The 23,832-nt window shown below is 36.8% G+C and overlaps 3 protein-coding genes across 3 annotated transcripts; 1 reads left to right on the top strand and 2 right to left on the bottom strand.

Annotated features, from left to right (window-relative positions):
• The first annotated feature begins 3,722 nt into the window (after positions 1 to 3,722).
• LOC134817056 (zonadhesin-like) lies at positions 3,723 to 9,422 on the top strand. Its single transcript, XM_063826145.1, has 14 exons — positions 3,723 to 3,841; positions 3,956 to 4,074; positions 4,250 to 4,341; positions 4,821 to 4,958; positions 5,262 to 5,352; positions 5,881 to 6,020; positions 6,330 to 6,445; positions 6,602 to 6,757; positions 6,841 to 6,933; positions 7,277 to 7,420; positions 7,679 to 7,765; positions 7,945 to 8,059; positions 8,724 to 8,896; positions 9,074 to 9,422. The coding sequence occupies exons 1-14, from the start codon at positions 3,796 to 3,798 to the stop codon at positions 9,238 to 9,240; spliced, it is 1,677 nt and encodes a 558-aa protein (XP_063682215.1). The 5' UTR covers positions 3,723 to 3,795; the 3' UTR covers positions 9,241 to 9,422.
• A 318-nt stretch (positions 9,423 to 9,740) lies between these two features.
• LOC134817168 (uncharacterized) lies at positions 9,741 to 15,291 on the bottom strand. Its single transcript, XM_063826299.1, has 5 exons — positions 15,165 to 15,291; positions 14,739 to 14,892; positions 10,948 to 11,035; positions 10,541 to 10,643; positions 9,741 to 10,376 (listed from the first exon to the last, which is right to left on the bottom strand). Exons 1-5 carry the CDS (start codon positions 15,214 to 15,216, stop codon positions 10,048 to 10,050), a joined length of 726 nt encoding a protein of 241 aa, XP_063682369.1. The 5' UTR covers positions 15,217 to 15,291; the 3' UTR covers positions 9,741 to 10,047.
• A 1,786-nt stretch (positions 15,292 to 17,077) lies between these two features.
• LOC134817559 (uncharacterized) lies at positions 17,078 to 23,413 on the bottom strand. The gene is made up of 11 exons (XM_063826741.1): positions 23,192 to 23,413; positions 22,957 to 23,095; positions 22,716 to 22,808; positions 22,323 to 22,528; positions 21,877 to 22,182; positions 21,399 to 21,759; positions 21,071 to 21,292; positions 19,595 to 20,950; positions 19,333 to 19,470; positions 19,055 to 19,202; positions 17,078 to 18,939 (listed from the first exon to the last, which is right to left on the bottom strand). Exons 1-11 carry the CDS (start codon positions 23,309 to 23,311, stop codon positions 17,262 to 17,264), a joined length of 4,767 nt encoding a protein of 1,588 aa, XP_063682811.1. The 5' UTR covers positions 23,312 to 23,413; the 3' UTR covers positions 17,078 to 17,261.
• Positions 23,414 to 23,832: the final 419 nt, after the last annotated feature.

Genomic DNA, 23,832 nt, shown 5'->3' with positions numbered 1-23,832 from the left:
ATACAAATACCATAAAGAATTATAATATTCAATAAATCGGCAAGTAGTACTAGTAATAATTAATTGGTTCCAAATGGTTCTTACTCCCCTTTGTTTTACCTTATCGGACCTTATTTGAACGGACATTACTTGAACGCTGGAGGCCCTAGCGCTCATTTTAATGTCCGTTCAAATAAAGTCCGTTCAACTTCATTTAATGTCCGTCCAAGTTAAAGTCCGTTGAATTTTTTTCGAAAATTTTTCCATTTCGAACTTTTTGTCCAGAATATGATAACTTTTAATTTCAGTGTATTTCAATAGCTACCATTAGACTAAACTGTATTGTTGAATCAATGAAAACAAGTTATTATAAAATGTTAACGATCTAAATAAAAATTGTAAATATCACATTATGGCATGATCACTATCTTGATCTAAATTTGTTTGCCCATGCAGTTGATCTACAAGGGAAAAACAAATCAATTTCTTCCTAAGTATACATTTCCGAAAGACTTTGAGGTTCTTTTTAACGAGAAATATTGGGCAAATGAATATAATCTACAACATGAATAAGTTTTATCGAGAAAATCATAGTGCCGTACATTAACGACGAAAAGGTTCTCTTTGGTCTGCCGGAGGCACAGAAAACTTATTTAGTATATGATGTTTTCAAGGGTCACTTGACGGAAAAAGTCAAAGAAATTATGGCACTCAACAACATAGTTCATGAGCTAGTGCCTAGTCCACGCCGACATGACTAACTTGTTTCATATTTCAGCCTCTAGATATTACGGTAAATCGTGTTGCCAAGGACATTGTCCGCGTATAGTTCATATTAGCTTATAGTTCATATTACTCAGGGGAGGTAATGAAACAAATAAGTGCTGGGAAAGCTCCACGTGATGTTAAGGTTAACCCCCGGTTAACCTAAAGTTGTCTAAGATAAAAACCACTTCTTCATAGAGAACTATCCGGGGCAAATATGTCGTGGCAACTACTATAACTCTATTACTATACGTATAAAATAAACAAATGCGAATAATAAACGGTGAAACATGACTGAAATCTTATTACCTATACCCTGAGCCCTTGAGAAAGAAAAGAATTTAGACCTGATGGCGATTTTTCTCACAAAGTTAACAGAGCCTGTCACCCCCATTTTTTTCGCATTATAATATTAGACGAGACTAAATACTATTACTAATAGTGCCTCCAATATACAATTTATTTATACCTTTATAGATTGCAACGGCCCTTAAGCGCTTGGTACATCGACTTTAATTCTATTTTAAGTCTATATTAATATAATTATCTGCACCCGGGAATTAAAAACTGCAAAATCTTGCAGCTTCGGGAAATTAAATTACTACAATGATATCAGAGTTCAGACTACGCAATATGTAAGTCAACGAAAATAAATTCCATGGAAAAAGCGCTCTTGATAAATCGCTAATGTCAATGAGAGCGGGAACTGGAAAAAGGACGGTCAAGCAAAACCCTTGCAAATCTGATCGAAGATGTTCCCTCTAAGAGTTACTCCCAAGCTCCCACACTGTAAAACACTAAATCATGTCCAGTCCTAAATAATGGTGATCAGTGCAGACCAAACAGCAAAGCAAAAAGAAAAGAAAAGGGGGAGCCCCAACCCATGTAGGCGTAGCTGAGACACCTCACAGCAAGTAGACCAAAGTGGCTCTTGCTTGTGAAAGGTGTATCAGCTCCCCGCTTGGTTCAGCTAGGCCTGATGGAGTTCTCTTCCAATTATTCAATTAGACAGTTATATATAGTATAGCCTTCTGAAGCAGCCCACAAGTGAGCCAGAAAGGAGGTTAACTTATTTTATTCCAGCTGTTGTGAGCCTAATGATCATTATGAAAGTCTGGAAATAGAGATCAAGTTTATAGCTGACTCGTTGAAACTGAAAAGACGTTGAAACTGGGATAAAAACATTACACGAACGCCCAAAAAGATGAACCAATTGATATGAGCAACGTTTAAAATTGAACAACTTTTTAATGTTGTATTTAACTTTAGATTGTGAATGAAAATTTTTTTAACTTTTTATAGGCCAACGTTGGTTAATTTTAAAGGTAAATTTTTTAACGTTGAACTATTTCATGCACGAAAACACATTTGATGAAGATGATATGCGATATTAGACACTGATCATGTACACATTTTTAAACATTTTTACTGCTTAACGACTGCTTTTCTTACTTACTGTATAAAAAATGGATTTAAAAATCATTTTCTGAAATAAAAAACGTTTAAAAAAATGAAAAAAATTCGGATTTTTGATGGTTTTGAGTGCCTTCTAGTGTTCATATTAATGTCCGTTCATAATTATGTCCGTTCATTTAATGTCCGTCCAAATAAGGTCCGATAAGGTAATTAAATTACTGTTCTCGAATGCAAAATGATACCGAGACTGAAATTGGTCGCTCGTTTTATTTATTTATTCATGGTCTGAAAGTAAATCAATAATTTAATAAAACAAAGTAGTAAAGGGGTTCTCTGAAGTATTCTCTCTCTCTCAGTTACGGTCAACGGACGCTGGCCTCCTGCGGTAAGTGGGAAGTAAAGGGGTTATAGGGGCACTGTAATATCATACCCAATATGACATTTCACTCCAGCAGAGCTTTCAGAAACCTTTGAGCTAAGCACAGTCGAATTTCAATTATTGTAAGTATGTTATTTAATTTGTTATAATATATAAAGCCGAAATGACTCCGCACTTTGCAGATAACTAATTTTCTGTCGATGTAGTAATTGAACAAAATCAAATTATATTTTAGTCTTACACGACCGCATCTGACGAAATTCTATTCAACATTTTCAGATAGCCCTGAATTCCTTCTTATCATCATCGAGATGGAGTCTGGATTTTTGACAAGTTTATCATTGTAGTGTTCAGTATGGAGCATCACAGCTCACGGCAGACAAAATAAAACAAGGCGAATGACCGGTGTAATTGTAAACGGAAACCAAATGAAATAATCGACGTTTCGGCACTCATTGGGTTTTTACTAAGAGTAAGATTACTCTTTACTGAATTAAATGTTAAAAACTCAGCCTTACAAGATCTAACCCTGATCTCTTTATTTTCTTCGGTGGAGTCTGAGTTTTAGTCTAGAATGTGAGTGTTTGACAAGAAACAATTGGAACCAGCCACCCCGGAGCTGATATAGGGGATATATTATATAATTCCACATTAAGAACATTAATAATACAATTAATCTGAAAAATATCATTATCTGTCAAGTCACGCACAATTAAGAATTTAGATTTAAAAGTTCTAAATTTGCACACCGGCGTGAGTACCTGCGACGTGGCGGCGTTTAAAAACAAAAAATCCGTTTGTTATCAGGTATCTGTTATCGGCGCCCTTGTGCCCTGTAACCAATCATTAATTTCATTAATATTTGGAACCGGCTCGAATAAGTTTATTTTAGTCTAGCTGTTCGTAGGCTGCTTAATCAATACTAAACCTATTGTCCTGAAGTTGTCCTGAAGTTGCGCTCTGCCCTTTAATATAACTGTGATTTAATGCGACATTGTTCGCTTAATCTCATAACATGGGTGTGAATTGATAAACTTTCAGAAATAATAAACTTCTCTAATCTCATATATACGAGACATCATGATTTTGCAGAAGCTTTAAGGAAATAAAAGGCCGTACTAATTCCTAGAAGAATGATTTCATTGGGATCAGGTATCGCCTTGCAATCCTAAATCTAATTTCTCCATAATTCACTGCAGAAACCTAGCCTGCAATTTGACTGCAGTCGTGTCTTTGACTTTATTTATTCCGCTGTCATGTTAATGTTGCTCATTCCTTTAACGCTTATCAGCATTTCTGCAGGTACTAATACTATTGTATAATTATTTTCAAACTTTTTTTAGGAATAAAAGAAATGGCACAATTTAATTCTGCACAATTTTGTTTGAATCAATTTAATTAATGGTTTCTTGTCAGGTGACCCTTGTGTGGGTTTGAGTTTGCCTTCTGTGCTTGTATCCAGACCGGAGGGGCAGGATTACTTTGCTGTTCAGTTGGGTGGGGACCGTTCCGCAATTGAGCAGTGGAGTGTCACGGTATGTCTTTACCAAAAAGCGCTACATTTTCGTTTGAATGTGGGACGCTACGACACTGTGAAGTGTGAACTACAACTCATGAGTCCTTGTAGTTATTTTAAAATCTGAGAGTCGCTAAACTTTGAACTTATAAACTTATAACTGCTAATGACTTAATATCCCTAATTTTCTTCAGAATGAAGATGGAGGCTCAGTGAGTCCCGCTGTTTTATCTCCGGATCATGTCTTCGAATACAGTCCATCTGATTGTGACAAAACTAGTTACAGGTAGGAGAGATTGTTTTATTAGCCAATAAAACCATGTGGCAAAAGGGTCAAAAGATTGCTCTCTGATCTCGATTGTCGCTGGCTACTGGCCAGCATCGGATGATGATATCAGATAAGACTTTTCTGATTGCAATCAGATTTAAAGGATCATTGGTGTTATTCAAGTGTACTCTCATTTAGCGACACCTTTAAATAACAAGAGTATAACATCATCGCTGATTAGAGGTTTATTTTCTGACTAATACGGCGGCATTTGCTATTGGCACCAATGGATTCTCTGATATTGAAGTTCCAATGGTTGTCCCATTAAATAACGATTGGAGCTTCAATTGTTCTAAGCGACGTGATTGAACCTATTAAGATTTAAGATGACACTAAATCGACGACAACTTCTTTTATTCTTGCTGTCCTGCCAGTAAATTTATAAAATTAATGCTATTTAAATTTTAACGAGATTTTTTATTAAAGTTTACCCTCAGAGTGAGGATATCAGCTCGTTGCTCTGACGACCAGGTACACGATATCGAGTTGGAGACCGTTACCATGGAGCCCATTCCTATTAACGAGATGTCTACATTCTTGAAATCAGACTACGATCAGCTACGGGGACAGGGCGCGTTAGTACAACTTTAATTGTTCAACTTTAATTGTTCAATTTTAATTGTTCAACTTTAATTGTTCAACACTTGTTCAACTTTAATTGTTCAACTTTGATTGTTCAACTCTTGTTCAACTTTAATTTTTCAACACTTGTTCAACTTTAATTGTTCAACTTTAATTGTTCAACACATATTCTGTATAGAGCAGATTCTATTATTCCACAGAAACTTGATGTATTTTCGCAAAAACTATTGTCGAATAATTAATTAATTAATGAAATGGTGCCGTCTTTCATCCACACCACCCACTTGATTCACTAGGAATGAAGGAGACAGAGTGACCATGACCTGCCAAACTCAGGAGGACGCTGACAGACTTTACGATTTCCAACCCACCTACATGTGGTTCAAGGTGGGTCCTTTACCTCAATAACTCAATAAGTCACGTTGCAGTGTGAGCAACTCAATTAGAGATAATACAAATGCTCAAATCACAATAACGCAGTACGCACGCGTACTTCTGTCTCCATCGGTCGATTGAATTACTGATAGTTGGATAATATCCGGTTGGAAGAGACAAGGAAAAATGAAACAGGAAGTTAGGAATGGGTCGATGAATGGGTCGATTGAATGGGTGATCGAAAAGTAGATCGGAAGGACGATTGAATGATATCATATTTCGTTTGCAGATTGTCTCTCCCGCTGAAATAGCATTTTAGGTTAAAGATTTTACGTACACGTATTGCAGTGTTAAACGAGAATTGTTGTATAGATCAAATATGGCATTGTTTAATTTCAACCGACGAAGACACATAAATCTAAAAATAGAATAAACATCAGTCAGTATAAACCCATCACTGGTAACAAGTAACCCACAGTTACCGTAATGGTTACCGTGGTAACAGCACCACAATATTATAAATAATTACCTCTTCCTCAGTTGGACTCGATGGACCGAGACAACCACAAGAACAGAGTATCTGGACCTAGTCCGGATCTCAGTGAGTTGGTTGTAGACAGTGCTTCATGTGGAGACGGGGGACACTACTTCTGTAAGATCCTGCGATGTGCTTATCACACGTGAGTGAATGTTAAACAACTATTACACACTGTGTAGGATCAGGGTTAGAAAACACCTGCTGGATTTCATTACAATAATACAGTGGACTATTAAGGATTTCATTAACAAAATGACTTGGGATCTGAATTCGGATATTCATTACGGATTCGTATATGTTATATATAATATTATATGTTTATACTTACGTTCTGTAACTAAAAGTATTTATAGTCAGTATTGTAAGGACTAATATATACAATAAAGTGAATGACTTGGTAAAAAGATAAAAATAAGTATTCAGCTACATCGACTGGCAGTGCATATTTCAGGAAGAAAACGGATGCATGTAATAACAACGATCTGGCAGTGAAGCTCAACACCCCTCTCCCAGTCACCACAAGCAAGTGCAGGGTATTCGGGGATCCTCATATCATGACGTTCGATGGTGGGTCAGACGCTGATCATGTGTGCTTTATATCTCTCGGACCATTTTAATGACTATCTTGTGAAAATGCAGTTCTTCCAGTTCTTGGCAATAAGATCTTTTCCGTGGTAAGAACTATTGAGCACTGTTCAGTGTTTAACCCGCCTCCCCTGCCAGGTACCCTGTACAACTACAGGGGACAGTGTTGGTACGTGCTGGCTATGGATAAGGAGCACTACAAATGGTTTGTGTATGGTTACTTCTCCCCCTGTGGAGACAGGTCCCACTGTCTGGAGACTGTCTCTCTTGTTGCTAGGACTACTGACAATCCAGGTATGGGCATGTACAAAGTGGAAGATAGATTTTAATTTCTATAATTATAGTTCAAAGCTTTTAAAATGTATTATGCCGCGCAGGTGGAACCCAGATCCAGATGCTGAGAGGTTATGGTGTCAACCTCCAAGGAGCGAAGACATTTATCAAACGAGATACTCTCACTAAGTTCAAAGGTAAGGATTTTAATTTCAACTTGATTAAATCTTCGAATATTTACACATAGCGCGATAAGAGTACGGATAACTCAATCATTTTAAGCTGAAAATGTCGTTCCAGTTCCCTAGTGAAAGATGATATTTTAGTTAAACTTGATGTTCTCAATATTCGGTTGAGATTATCTGCTAGATTAGATATTGTGTTTTATTATTTGATTAGATATTGTATTAGATATGATATCGTGTAATAAGAATTTTAAGCTTGTAGCTCAGTATATAGTACATAAGTTATTGTATACTGAGCAATTTATTCAATCGTAATGAGCATGTTTAATGTTCATTATCTATGATTAATCAACAGGGGTAGAATTGCTCTTCAAGGGGGATAAGATGTTCTTGGAGGTGCCGGAGTTTGGATTGAAGATCAAATGGGATGGTTTGATAGCAGCTACTATCTACGTGGATAAGAACACACCTACTATGGGCATATGTGGGGACAACGACGGTACTGCAATAATTCATTAATATAATACTGTTAAACATCTTGAACTGTGGCTTCATGATCTTATACACACGATTAAGTTATGTCAAGTAAAAAAACGACGATACACATTAACAATTCATCGATATAATACGATTATGTTTTACATCCCGAATGGTGGCATTATAATTCACCGTGATGTTAAACACACAATTGATGAAGATTTATTCAAGTTATTAATTTTACATTCTCAGGAGACAAGTCTAACGATTACATTCTCAGGGGACAAGTCTAACGATTTGAACACGTTTTATGACGGAAAAGTTCGAAATTCTAATGAGTTCGTGGACGCCTGGTCTCTGGGACAAGGTATTCTATTTTTAAGTTGATTTTTTAAGTGATCCTAAATATTCCTTTTTAGCTACAAAACCATATTATATAAAGTGAGGACAGATTTCAATTTAAATGTTTCATGTGTCGCAGAGCCGTAAAAGTATTAAAAATCAACTTAATATATTCAATAATATTTAAGTATTAATTTCCCTCAGCCGGTTGTCAGTTGAGCGGAGATATACCAGAAATAGAAGAAGAAGAAATCAGCAGTTTAGCAATGCTACTGAGCAGGGGGGCTAATCCTAATAACTTCCCCAGTTTTGTACAGGAGTGAGTGAAAATAAAAACCAATAATTTTGGTTATTAAACACAAGTTCTTTAGCAGAAAGTGTTTCATTTTGTCCCATTTTGATGATTTTGTCCTGTTTTGAATCTATTTAAGATTTTTTTTGAGATGATATAGTTGTTTGTTGCTAAATATTTTCACCTCACCCTTTAAAACCGCTTTGACGTGATAGTAGCTGACACTTGTTTACTTGGGGATCCCAGGCTATTATGTTCATAAATAGAGATTCGGCGGAATGACAGGCTGAGCGCCGCCCAGTAAGCACTCGTGTAAGTTGCTGATCATATGGCGGTATACAATTACAAGCACATTATTTCAATATTCATTAAAGCCAATGTATTGAGCTATGTACCATACCCCACAGGTCGTATTGCTTGAAGACGATGTACATTGTACGGGTTCTCACTTCTCTCGGAATCACCGTGCTTGTTTCACTTTCACTTTTACTTTCACTTTATCTTTATCTTTATCTTTATCTTTATCTTTATCTTTCACTTTCTATCTCACTTTCTATTTCACTTTCTATTTCACTTTCTATTTCACTTTCTATTTCACTTTCTCTTTCACTTTCTATTTCACTTTCTATTTCACTTTCTATTTCACTTTCTATTTCACTTTCTATTTCACTTTCTATTTCACTTTCTATAGGTCGTACTGCAAGAAGACGATGTACGGGTTCTCCTCAGGCCAGGCAAGTCAGCTGGCGACAATAGCAGACAACCTCCCAGCGGAGATGCTAGACTATTTCGTAGACACCTGTGTTCATGACACCAAGTTTATTGACTATGGGTGGTTCGATAAAGTCAACCATCAGTTCTCAGGTTGGTTGACATAAATACATTTACTATTTCATCAATTTGTCAGCTTATTCTAAATCTAATATGTAGTAATCCTCATGGATTGATGGAGATGCAATTCATAACACTCTAAATTGTCATTTCCTCCGTCGCACATTGCTTTCCCCAGAATGATGTATCTTTAAAAACTGTATCTCTTAGGTTGCGGTGCAGCCCACATGCTTGCAGAAGAGGCGGAGGAACTAGGAATCTGCATTGAAGAGTGGGAGAGAGGATCAGGCTGTCCTTCCCGTGCACAGATCAGGAAGGAGTCTATCAGGATAGGGTGTGTCTGGACCGAGGAGGACTTGGAGACGGTTAGCTGGTAATTAAATGGAGGATTGTGAAGAACTTGAGGCCTGTTATAATGTATTATTGTCAAACCAACGAGGTTACTACTGGTTTCTACTTGAGGCCTATGTTCGCATACTATTTTGACTACCCCAGACTTACGTTTTTGATAAAATATATTATTAATTGTATGATTGGTATACTATTATTGAATATAATTTTCAGCTGTTTTAATTCTTACAATTTAAATAGAAATGTCACAAGTGCAACAGAAAATGTCGATTATGGCGGTTGTTGTTCTAACTGAGTACCATTAATTACTGTGCTCGTTAAACTTAAGCGCACATCAAATTAATTAAATTGTCTTATCATTCATATTTTAGCTATAAAAAACTGCGATATTATCCTGTCTTGTTTAATAAGGATTAAGGTATGTCACTTCCGTGAGCTGCTAATTAATTTAAAGTTTTGGTATTTCAGCTGATAGTTATAAATATATTTTATACTTCATAGGATTGACAACGTGAACACATCTCTACAGCTGCAGCGCAGTAACAACAGTTGATATTTATAAAAGCTATAAATTAAACATTTCAAAACCATCCTCTCGATCAATAACCGTTACAGTAACAAACAACTTGCAGTATTTCCAAACCAGAATGAAAATAGCAAAAGTTAGACATTAGGTAAATCATTAAATAACATAAATAATCAATCAAAAACACAAACTTCAATAATTTAACAAAAACTCTAAAACTTGAGCTAATAAAATTATAAAAACTACCATTAATATATAACCGCGCCCTGACGCATAAATAAAAAGCTGAACAACCCCTTCACCATTTCTACAACAAACTTTCCTCCTCCCCCTCGGAGTCACCGTCCTTTCCACATTCTTTCGCTTTCTCTTTCACTTTTTCTGATGTACCCACTTCAATGTCAATCTGCTGAATGTCGCACTCTTTAATCCTATCTAAATCTTTCTTGACAGGCACTGGGGGAGGGTAGTGGTTCTGGGACCTGAACAGGAAGTTGTAGCCCTGACTCTTCAGGCAGAAGTGGAGTTTTACCAGGAGGAGAGCGAGGAGAACTAGAGAAGCTGCTATACCTAGACCGAAGTAGAGTAACCACATCTCTCCGCTTACGTCTCTCCATAGGCTGAAAAATATTATAGCTGAAAATAAAGCATGTTGTTAGACGGATGAAAGTGATATAATCTCGAATGTTCCACAGAGGGAATATATGGAGTGAACAGACTACAAACATGTTCATTAATAAGGGGGTGGAGGACAGCACTTGAGCTGGTAAACACAGTTAGTTAGGTAGTTAGTTAGTTACCTGCGACTATGACAGTGATGATGAAGAGTGCAGTAATGTTGAGCAGCATGTAGTCCGTACTCTTAACCCGCTCTCCTTTCCACTGACATTGCTTCTCAAACTCCTGCAAATCACACGTGTTTACTATCCACTTGCTATTCATTACTGGGCTGTACAAACTGTAACAATGATTAGAAAAGGAAAGTGTTCAGTGTTGGCGGAATTATTTACGATAACAAGGATGTGGCTTTGTGTGACTATGTCAATAACACTTAGACAGACTAGACACACTAGACAAACTAAACACACTAGGCAAACTAGACACACCAGACAAACAAGACACACTAGAAAAACTAGACAAATTAGACAAACTAGACAAGCTAGACAAGCTAGACATTAGACAAACTAGACACACCAAAGACATTTACCTTTTTGTCCGCGAGAAAGTTAGGATTGGAGGGCTTTGGAATAAACTGAGGCATTGATATGTTGCTAGTGCGTGGTTCTTCGGCTACACTGAAACACCCAGATTAGCAAAACTCAGACTTACAGACTATTAAAACTCAGTTTTAGGGGCCATCTACTTAGGACGTCCGGCAAATATGGAAGGGGGTGGTTACTGGTTGTGCAGAATTTCGGACAAATCCGGACAGGGGGAGGGGGGTGGTTTCTGGAAAATCCGGACGTCCGGAATTTTTGCAGAATTAACGAAAAATCCCGTTTATTTCAACTCTTTGACACTAATAACTTTGTAAGTTTAGATCCCTGTATTTTGAACGAGAAGTCGATTCCCAGAGCAGCTCATGAGAGCCGAGTTTTATTCGTACTCTTAAAAGTAGCTGGAGATCCGGACGTCCAGGGGAGGGGGGTGGTTTTGAAAATTCGGACACACCCGGACAGGGGGAGGGGGGGGTGGTCTGAAAATTTGCGATTTTGGCGGACGTCCTAAGTAGATGGCCCCTTAATGCACCGCGAGCACCGTTTGGCGGTTGGTGTCCGAGACCCCGGACCCCCTCAAAAGTTCGGTCACCGGTCCTAGTTTTTTGGTCAACTGCTATCTCTGAATAAAAGACACGTACTCGCCAGCCACGTCTACAATTGAACGAGCTGTATAAATCAATTATATAAAATTTTGCTGGGCAGTTATGTTTTAAAATGTTTAGTAAATTGTGTTTTCGTAACTATATTGATTCAGGACGTTAAATAAGGTATGAATTTTAATGTAGTTATGGAGGAGTCCTAACTCTCCTCACGTCCGAAAATGGCGTTTCTCTTATAGTTATATCAAATATATATCATGCAGAGAAGACATATCTCTTGCGCCAAAGGGCTCTATAACTACTAGGAATATAATACATTACACTGGGGTACAACATACCTTATCGGACCTTATCTGGACGGACATTAATTGAACGCTGGAGGCCTTAACGTTCATCTTAATGTCCGTTCAAATAAAGTCCGTTCATTTAAGGTCCGTCCAAGTTAGAGTCCGCTGAATTTTTTTCAAAAATTCGAATTTTTTGTCCAGAATATGACAACTATGAGAACTTTATTGTGCCGTAAGTTAACGACGGAAAGGTTTTCCTTGGTCTGCCGGAGGCACAGAAAACTCTACTAGTATATGATGTTTTCAAGAGGGCACTTTGCGGAAAAAGTCAACGAAATTATGGCACTCAACAACATAGTTCATGAGCTAGTCCCCGCCAACATTACAAACTTGTTCCAGCCTCTACATATATTACGGTAAATCGTGTTGCCAAGGACATTGTCTATTAGACGAGACTAAAGAGTTTCTCCAATATAAAATTGATTTATAGATTGCAACGGCCCTTTAAGCGCTTGGTACATCGACTTTAATTCTATTTTAAGTCTATATAATTATCTGCACCCGGGAATTAAAAACTGCAAAATCTTGCAGCTTCGGGAAATTATATTACCACAATGATATCAGAGTTCAGACTACGCAATATGTAAGTCAACGAAAATAAATCCCATGGAAAAATCGCTCTTGATGAATCGCTAATGAGAGCGGCAACTGGAAAAAGGACGGTCAAGCAAAACCCTTGCAAATCTGATCGAAGATATTTCCTCTAAGAGTTACTCCGAAGCTCCCACACTGTAAAACACTAAATCATGTCGAGTCCTAAATAATGGTGATCAGTGCAGATCAAACAGCAAAGCCAAAAAAAAAGAAAAGGGGGGGACCCCCAACCCATGTAGGCGTAGCTGAGACAACTCACAGCAAGTAGACCAAAGTGGCTCTTGCTTGTGAAAGGTGTATCAACTCCCCGCTTGGTTCAGCTAGGCCTGATGGAGTTCTCTTCCAATTATTCAATTAGACAGTCATATATAGTATAGCCTTCTGAAGCAGCCCACAAGTGAGCCAGAAAGGAGGTTAACTTATTTTATTCCAGCTGTTGTGAGCCTAATGATCATTATGAAAGTCTGGAAATAGAGATCAAGTTTATAGCTGACTCGTTGAAACTGAAAAGACGTTGAAACTGGGATAAAAACATTACACGAACGCCCAAAAAGATGAACCAATTGATATGAGCAACGTTACAAATTTGACAGCGTTTTAACATTGTATTTAATTTTAGATTGTGAATGAAAAGTTCTTAAACGTTTTATAGGCCAACGTTGGTTAATTTTAAAGGTTAATTTTTTAACGTTGAACTATTTCATGCACGAAAACCCATTTGATGAAGATGATATGCGATATTTAACACTGATCATGTACACATCTTTTAACATTTTTACTGCTTAACGACTGCTTTTCTTACTTACTGTATAAAAATGGATTTAAAAATCATTTTTTGAAATAAACAAACGTTTAAAAAAATGAGAAAAAATTCGGTTTTTTGATGGTTTTGAGTGCCTTCTAGTTCTAGCGTTCATATTAATGTCCGTTCATAATTATGTCCGTTCATTTAATGTCCGTCCAAATAAGGTCCGATAAGGTAGTTCTAAACATGTTCTAACAGTAGACGAAGTTTAACCGTTAGGTGGTAATCCTTATTTAACGTCACTTGCCTATTAGACATTGCTAATTAAATAGTCTATATATCAGGCTTATATATATATTCTGTAGCTTCTCCCATGACCTGATCCTACGTAATAAACAGTAAACACACGTATACAATATGAGAAACACAAGTATTTAGTGTCTGAGGAGTGAGGTTAGCATGTACATTTCAATACAGTTTTATCTGTTCCCTCCAACTTTGGGTCACAGGATAATTCCGTATGAAAATATATATATATTTTACCCGTGTTTAGTTTACAATATTGCTATCAGAGACGTGTTATATTCATCACTATTTTAATATTTTTACTGCTTGATTCAGAGAAATCTAGCTTTTTCCGAGAAATTAATCTTTAATAGATTAGATAAGATGTACTCAGCCATTCTTTTTGTTTGACTATTACTCAGTATTTTTTAGTTTTGTACCGTTTTGAGTCACATAGTTTTGTACGTCTTCCTAAGACTTGTTTTCCTTTCCTAGTTTGTAAGTTATTTTAAAGATTTGTGTATATTTCAGTTGCTTTTAGAACAATTTTATCTCAGATAACGATGTTTAATAAAATGATGCAAAGAACTATTTCGAAGATCTAATCAACACCGACTTTTAATGTGTAGGAGTACAGCAACGAAATATATATATATATGGAACGAATTTACACAGTTGAATATGAGATAGGAGAGGAAAATGAGAAGATGTTCTTCATCAAACCAAAGAAAACCACGCGTCCACACATGAGAGCAATCCTAATATTTACCGTAATTATGTATACGATGTATAATTATGTATACAATGACTCCTTTTAACAACTTAACAAGGAGATTTAAATAGCATTAATTAGTGTTTATAATTAATGACCAGTTAGAGAGAAGCTTCCTACTCAAGTTGTGAAAATAAACACACTTATTTAGTAATTAACCTGTTATTGGTTAGAGCCTGCGTTTATTATTATAAATCAAAAATAGTCTAGCAAACAAGGAGTTATTGCTCATTTTGTTCATTCTTCTCCGAAATGCGAAATGACGCTTTTATGGCGGCTTAAATAAAAAATATGCAGTAATGTCTAACATAATAGGCAAGTGGCATGAAACTGAGTTTACTTAGAGAACATGTTTAGAACATGTTTAGGCTATGTTAAGAATAGCTAATATATGCGAATAATGATAAAATGTGATGCAAATTCTAATATCACCTACCCATAAGGATCGTCAAATAGCCTGGTAACAGAGCCAGTAGATTTGAGACTTCTGAGAACAGGTCTGATGGAGACACCGTTACCGTCTGAGTGTAGGAGAGCTACTGGCTGTCTCTGCTGGTCTACCAGGACTGACATTCGTCTCTGTAGCGGATCTGGGAGGTGGTATCTGGTTATTAACTATTATATTATCCAATATATAACCAATATATAACCAATATATAACCGATATATAACCAATATATTAACCAATATCAAGACAGTTATAGGGGAGGTAATTGAAATAGGTTGGACTATACTGCTGGATTCTACAGTTCGCTAGTTAATATTTCCCAGAGCGGCTGAAAGGAAAAACTTCACACAATATATAAAATATGTATAAAAAGCTGACGAGTTACTAACTAGTTACTAATAATGAGTTACTAACTGGGAGGGGCGGGTCTGCCTGAGTCGAGGAGCAGGAAGGAGGACCCGCTCATTATACTTGTAGTAGAGTTACTAACTAGTTACTAACAATGAGTTACTAACTGGGAGGGGCGGGTCTGCCTGAGTCGAGGAGCAGGAAGGAGGACCCGCTCATTATACTTGTAGTAGAGTTACTAACTAGTTACTAATAATGAGTTACTAACTGGGAGGGGCGGGTCTGCCTGAGTCGAGGAGCAGGAAGGAGGACCCGCTCATTATACTTGTAGTAGAGCCCTTAGTTATAAGTCTCCTTGTCTCCTTCATCCTCTCTGTTGTGAGGCTTAGTCTCCTGGAGAAATCTCTTCTTTCTACACTTGCCTGACCTAGTGGCAGTTAGTTGTTATTAGTTAGTTATAAGTTAGCTATTATTGTTATAACCATCTTGTAAATAATAACTATTAGTTATTGCAATCCAGTCATTCTTGCTAACCATTGTGAATGGAAATTTATCTTTCACTAAATGTTGTTGAACTTGATCGAGGTACAACTTACAAGAAACCTTGGAGTAACAGAGGAAACAGTAACACTAACTAAATAGTTGACGATTAAGCGACAAAACAAAGCACATTATACAAAACTCCCACAATATGTAAAATCATTAGAATAACTAAACCCAGCCTTTCTCAGACTTTTCCAGACTTTCTCAGATTTAACCTATCACGTGGTAACAGGTCGTGCTTATTTCTTTATTCTAATAACTAATAAAACTAATAAAACTAGTAAAATACTGTAAATACTGACACCAATTGCGTGCATGACAGCTTTTATAATACCAACTAAATATATTGGTATTCTCTACCTTATCAGTTCTTATCTTGATCCAGCAAATTAACTGTAACGTAATTTAATCACTTTTGGTTATAATTATATAGTTATTGAATTATCATTCATTTGGATATAGGCAGATAGACATTATACAAACATTAAACATTCCCAATTCGTAATTAAATGTAGATTGGTTGATACAACAAATCCTAAATGTTCTGAAGCCTTACCATAAAACTCTTATCAACGAACATAACTTCAGCACAAATGAAAATATATACTGAGAAAAGGAAATATATACTGAGAAAATGCCTTGTGGTATTTAAGTCTAATTGGGTTGGCTCGACCTACAAAACGGACCGGTTCAGAGGGAATTTCAGATAATGATATTTACATTTTCAGTCATGTTCACTGAACATGACTGAAAATGTAAATATCATTGTCTGAAATTCCCTGAACATTGTTCAGTCATATCCACTAGCGATAAGAGAAACAACATACTGACTTAACTTAAGATCATGAATGACTAAAAAATTACAACAAAAGCAACAAAACTAAGATTGAAACCTTACAGAGTACTGTCACTACTAGTTATATAGCTGGCATCAACAGCACTGAGCTGCCTGCCATGTAGGTACTGTATAGTACAGACAAATCCGTCTGAAAAAATCGATCTGCTGACACACGAAGCTTTCAGAGGATTTTTGACGTTTTTGAGTCCTAATAGGTGCCCTCTATGGCTGACCAACTTTTCCAAACTTTTCCACGTGGCTTAAGGCCACTTTTTGCCACTTTTTACCACTTTTTACCACCTTTCTCGTATGTCAAATATCTAGCGTTCTGAATATCGTAGACAGTTCTAAATTGAACCCCGGTGTTCGTAATATTAAGGAGAACAATTGTTTCTTCGAGAGTTTTCTTGTCAGATAATTAGATAATTGGCTAATTTATAATTAGCTAATTATTTTAAAAATCCAAAAATTTTTTTTGCTTAAAATGATCAAAATAACATGAAACGTGGAGAAAATTAGTTTTTAGAAAAATTAAAAATTTTTCGACTTAGAAAATTTTTCGACTTACAAAAAAAAATTTCGACAAAATTTTTTTTTTGAATTTCCAAAAATTGTTGAGATTCGATATCAGTCATAGATTGCAACCTTTATATTTTAGCGATATCGCTGTTATCATAATCATAAATTTCAAGTTTGCAGATTGTAAAATAAGCTTAATATAACATATTCATTTAGTACATTAAATTATAGTATAGATAAATGATCCGAAATTGATATTATTATTAGTCGTCTGTACGATTTTCGCAATTGTCCAAACAGTTAGTGCATCCAGGTCCACAGTTTATGTTATGCTTCAGACAGCTACATTGTTGGTGTTTGCAGCCGGCTTTGCATTTGCAATGAATGATTTCTAGGATATGACTGGGGGCTGCCGGAAGTTGTGACGTTACAGGAATATGTTGTCCGTTGACGAGTTTCCATCCCCAATCGGTAGGTTGCAAGTCATTTTCGAGCCACGTTTGAACTTGATGGTAGACTCTCAGAGAATGTTCCAAAGCGGCTGCTGAAGTAGGTGGTAGAGATGTACTTTCAATGGCAGTTACCCCGGTGACGACCTTGGCATTAAACAGTCGTAACCGTGCTGCATCAAGTGTAGCATCAGTGGGGAGGAGACTCAATAGGATCGAAAACAAATTCTCCCCGGCTAACTTGACTTCCTCTTTTGTTGCAGTAGGGCTGTAAAAAACATCAAGATCTGCTTCACTTAACTTATTCCTCATTTTCAACAGTTTGTCTTGGCCGACGCCGAAGATGCGGCTTACCGTATCACACCCTGTGAATGCATGTAAAACTAATATCGAGGAAACCACTTTATCTCCAAGATGATGTTTAAGTGCTTGTAGGTCATAAACATGGGCTTTCGTGGACATATAGATTTTCCATCTACTGAATACGACATTTTTTGTCATATCGGTAAGAATAACCAATAGATCAGTATCGTCACCAACTACAGTCACATTGTTCTTATCTTTAAATATATCCATAGCAGTCCTGCAAATAAGTACATCTGCGTCAGCCGAAGCGTGTATGCAGGTAAATCCTGACTGCGTCAAATATTCAGAGAGAAGGTTGATGAATCTTTGCTTGTTGTTTGAGTTAGACAAGAACTGTGGCTTTTTTACAGTAAGTGCAGTAGAGAACTCTGGTGTAATGTTACAGCAGTTGAGATTTCTCCCTCGTACATTGTGGACCATGTCTTTAGTTGAATTACAATGGTATCCATCAAATACAATCGTACACAATGGATACGTTGACAGAAAAGAAGCATAGCTGGCACATATGTCATTATAGGAAGACCCAATCTTCCATGCAATGCGATGAAGAAGCATACCTCCATCGATAACATATCTCATCCCACTTCTGTTACTACTTTCCGTATCATCTAGGACGGGGAATTTGTTAGTGAATTGTGACTTATTTTCGGAGGATAGCATCATTTTTTCTGCAGAAAATAGTCTTGTAGGAAATGCACACAGCTCATGGCAGAAGACTGTGGCAATATCAACATCGTTTCGGCGTAGTATGATTGAAGACAAAAGTCTTTGGAAGAGGAGGTTAGGATCGATGGTGTATGATCTACTCTTTTCCTTAATTAAGACAGCAGCCATATTGACGACTGCCATCTTTCGGGAAAATTTGTACTTCTTAATTTCTTTAGAAACCATACTATTGACTATACAATTTCCTAACATTAGAGCTTTGTGAGCTGTAACATACTCCCCTGCCTGAACACCATTGACAATGTTTACCAGCTCATCATTGTCCCTAAAAGGTTCCCTCTCCTCTAGAAATAAGCATATCTTTTCAAAATCTTGTGTGTCAACGTCTACTCTTGATTCTGAGGCCTGCTGATGCTGGTCACTTGTGGAGTAAGCAACTCCTGCTACACTCTGGATTGCACTGAAAGTGTCTAGGTTTTAGAGTTTGATGTGCTCTGTAAAATTTACTTAAGTATAAGCAGGAGTAGTGGATAAAAATGATCGTTCATTCTTCAATATTATTAACGCAGACAAACCTGCTTACAGCTGCGCAAATTGGCCGACTATGAATCCACTGGTTCCTTGAGGCTTCAACGTTTAAGCCTTTTCCTGGTCCAGTCATACCTCCTCTTGACTTCAAAGATTTCATAAGAACTTGTTCTATGATTTGGTCGGTTGAAATAGCTGGAAATAGACTTATCAATAGGTGTTTGATTTACAAATTGTTGCGGTAGATTTAATTGTGATAAAATATTTCTAAATGATTATGACGATAATCAGCTCATTAGCACGTTATTGAATACAAGACACTCACCTCCCCAAAATCTATCAGATCGCCGAATCGAATCTAAATCAGATCCTACAAAGTTCTTTAGTTGAGGATGTGTTGACTGCAGCTGTTCCATTTCTTGAATATCGAGCCACAACGAAGTAGTGTAATGATTACGGTTACCTAAATTGGCTTTAATTAAAAGTATATAACATTGCAGCAGAGAGAAACACGGTTAAATACGAAATCGTAACCATACTTAGTTAATCGATTTTGGAAACATATAAAAGTACTATTTTATCATCACCTGCTGCAAGATATGGTAGTATGTGCTTTTTGGCAGAAATTGATTGTTTGACATCACCAATCCTTTCACCACGATAGAGTTCGAAAAGAATGTCGACCATTTCTAAGTACTGTAACCATAACTTAGACGTTTTTGATTCATTCTGCTCTATTTTGGCCTCGTGGATTATGTCCCTCAGCTTTTTGAAGAGTCCCTGCTCCTTGAGGTCCTTCACTTCGCAGGGATCTTCTTTGTCCGAAAGACGCTGATGATAGCTCATGAGCGATATCTTTTCATCATTCGTCAAAGTAGAGTCTACTTTATCCTCGATGAGAAGGTAGAAAAGAGCCCTGTGGACGATCGAATGGGCCCTTATAGCCCGATTAAAGGCTTTACCTTTCATAATGTCTTTCACTGTGACCTCCGAGTAACATTGGCCTATGATTTCCTCTAGGCCAGATCCTTTCATTATGTATCCAATACAAGCAAGTATGGACATCATTAGGTGAAAGGTCCCTAGCCGAACAAACACGTCCGAGACATCAGAGTCCTGTGCCTTTGTAAGTGACATTGCTTTAAAGTATAGCGGCTGATCAAAAGTCACTACAGGGTAGCAGTCCATTTTCTTGCACTCTTCCTTAATGTAAACCAGAGTAGAATAGACACAGTCGATACTACTCGGCTGCAGGTTGATGAGAGGAAGAAAATGGAACGACGATGGTTTAGGATGTTGCCCTCGTGTCATTGCCTGCATTGTGCCAGACCATAATGGAGTCTTAGTCCCTAAAGCAGCTGACGTGATGTAGAGCAGGTCACTTTCTGGATACGTAAAAGATGGGATGTCTCCAAAAATATCCAGAAATTTTACGTTTTTGAGGAATTTGGCTTCTTTGATCATACAAACTTTTATGTTGCCATCAGACATGGACTTAAGTTTGTCCACAGAAACGGTTTCTTTTTTGATAGTTAGGCTTGTTATAACACCTGGAGTCATTGCCACCATAATCCCCATTGCGTGTACAGAGTCCTTGCCGTGTAATGTGTCTGGGTTGTCATCAACGTTATCGGCAATGAACTGCCCGAAAGAGTCGCCAGGTTTAGATGTTGACTTCGACTGAGTAACTGCAGCTGACTTTTCAAAATTGAGTGTAGTTTGGTAGGAAGATGCATATCCAAACGAAGACAGCATCTTGTTTAGGTATGCAGACATAAATAGATGGTGCGCCGTCACTGCTATTCCTAGTTGAACAGGTGACATCAGTGAGCCAGGCTTAACAGCCGCTAATATAGAGTGTGCTAAACCAAGCATTTTAGACTTGCTCTTTACTTTTGTTTTCACTACACCTTCAACAAACATCTTCAGAAGGTCTGGTAACTCTGAAATGATTTGCCATTATACAATTTTTACTGTTTATTGTGTAACTAATAACCCAAGTAGAAATCATAAATAATTTATGCCACGTAGTGTTAAATACTTGAATACGTAAATTCTATTACCATTTAACAGATCGTCTACCGATTGACCCACAATTGTAGGATATTCATCAGTTTTCGAAGAATACTTATCGAATGTGCGTATCTCCTCTAACATCACATCAAGGGCAGCTTTAAGTATTCTCTTCTTTTCTTTGGAAACGTCAATTTCAGATGAGTTGTCTTTCTTATCGTAAAAGTCTTTTATTATCCTAGACGACCGGTTCGTTATAATCACAAGACCATCTGCAGGAATAAAATTTGTTATTTAGCTGCAACTTGTGCATCTCATTGAAAATACCAGCACTCTCTAAAGGAAGATTGGAACAATATTGTCGTTAAAATAACTTACCAACGAAATCTACGTTATCATCAAAATGTATCTTTATCTGCATTTTCATGTAGACAACACCATATGGCTCCGATATTTTACCCATTTCATCTTGAAGGACCGCTAACTTTTCACTTCCCGTTTCAGAATCTTCAAACTTTCTCATAATTGTGAGAAAGGCAGCCATTCGGGAAAAATCCGGTAAGCGTTGAGGGATCACTATTGATTCTGTCGTATGCCTTCGTTTTCTCGGTGGGTGAGGTGTTGTTAAATCAAATTTCTTTGGTTTACCGTAACCACATTTGAAATTGATGGCACATGCATTGTGATAGCAGGCATCTGCAGCAGGAAGATCTACAACCGTATTAAACCTTCCTAAAACCTGAGAATACACGTGCGTGATTAACATGCAACAACATTTCACAATATAAATAAAACGAAATTTTTTATTATCATACCCTTTTTATGAGCATGAGAGTTATGTGGGAATTTAGCTTACCTCGAGACACCATGGATCATCTGCAGGACGCTTAGCTATAGCTTGGTCTACAGTTAGCTTGCACTCAAGGGTTTCAACAAATCTTGTTTCGTTGTGATAGCGATAACGATCTGATACTTTTAATCCGCAGTAAAAACAATGTGTTTGGAAGCAAAATACATTCGATTCCGAACTTCTTGTTCTCACTGTTGATTCAGTTGATGCAGTTGAGGGTCGGGTTCTTCTTGTGATATTTAGCCGGCAAACGTTGTGGAACAAATCGCCAACTTGAATTTCAATCCCGGCCGAGTGTAATGTCTCAACTCCCTGAATATGTTAATATGTTTATAACGTATGTCTATTGATGGCGAAGAACTGCATATCTTGATTTAAAATATTACATTATTTCATCAATAAAAATGAATACTTAGAAGAAAAATATGCTGTTGTGTGTTTTTATAAAATACCTTCCGTGTTATGACCGTAAGGTTTTTTAACAAGTCTTCTTTTAAGCATATTTTGCATCGATCACTAATTTTAGTTATCTCAGCTTTAGTCTTGCTAGTAGAAGGACCAGCGTCAGATGATTGTAATATTTGTATTACTGGTTGCACGCTTTGAGGAATAATTTCATTCAGAACATCTACTGCTTCAGTGTCAGTATTGTAGTAAACTGAGGAGTGTGATCGTGAAATATGACTCTCTGCTCAATTTATTTGACATTCTCATGAATTTCTTGGATACCGATTGCAGACAAAAAGCTGATTTTATCATTTCTAGTTCTATTTATTATATATATAATCAGGCGATGTTTCAATATTCAATTTCAACGAATTTGAACGATAAAAATGTTTAAATACCTCTGATTGCCGATTTAAGCGCATCTTTAGAATTGTTGTCCAATGCTAAATATTTTTGCACAGATCGAATATGGTACTCATCCTTACCCGAACCTAGACGATCAATTTGACGATTATATTTCTTATCGCCCATATTTCCGTCAATAAGCTAATAAGGATAAATACATACGGTAATTGATAAATTTAGACAACTTTGGAGCACAAACAACAGCACCTAAAACTCGAAAGTAATATAACTGACCTGTGTCCATTTTGAATAATGTGGTGAAGACGCTTTTGTAAATCTTCTTTTTTTCCTCAACACTAGGGACATTGAGCCAGTCGTTCAACAGAGCATTTATCCTCGTAACTGCTATGTCATTTCTCTCGACCGTCACCCCCTATTGTATCAACTCAAGCACTTGCATTTTGAAAAAAAAACGTACAATTCAAAGAAAGCCGTAATAATAAAATACTGAACAAGATACAATTCTTACCACACGATATAATATGAGGCAGTAGGCGATCTCCTTTCCAGATAAGAGACTGCGGATTTCCTGCGTTTTCTTTCCATACTGTTTTAGGAGCTTTATTTTGATGGCAAGCTCGCGAAACATAGGAAAGACAGGGGATTTGCAGAAACAATACGATTTGTAGCAAACGAAAACTTAACTTGTGAATTGTGATTGCGGGAAGAATAGGATCTGCGGATGGTGGTTGTGTTAATTTAACTAAACTGTTGTTGTTAAATTGGTGGTTGTGTTGATTTAACTAAACTGCTGTTTCTTTGAGATGAGGGATTGTGTGGCAGCGTTATATTTCATTATAGAAGTGCAGATTCTGATTAAGATAAACAAGAAACATAACCCCTTCTATCATGTGCAGATTCTGATCACGATAAACAAGAAACGTAACCCCTTCTGGCTTCTATCATGATCTGTATCTGCAAACTTGAAATTTATGATTATGATAATAGCGATATCGCTAAATTATAAAGGTTTGTGTATCACGAGAAAGTATAGTGCAATGTATGACTGATATCGAATCTCAAAAATTTTTGGAAATTCAAAAAAAAATTTTGTCGAAATTTTTTTTTTCGAAGTCGAAAAATTTTCTAAGTCGAAAAATTTTTAATTTT

The sequence above is a fragment of the Bolinopsis microptera genome, chromosome 6 (assembly GCF_026151205.1).
Source record: "Bolinopsis microptera isolate Bmic1 chromosome 6, MBARI_Bmic_1.0, whole genome shotgun sequence".
Classification (NCBI taxonomy): domain Eukaryota; kingdom Metazoa; phylum Ctenophora; class Tentaculata; order Lobata; family Bolinopsidae; genus Bolinopsis; species Bolinopsis microptera.
The sequence above is the reverse complement of the archived record's forward strand: the minus strand, read 5'-3'. Positions and strand labels throughout refer to the sequence as shown.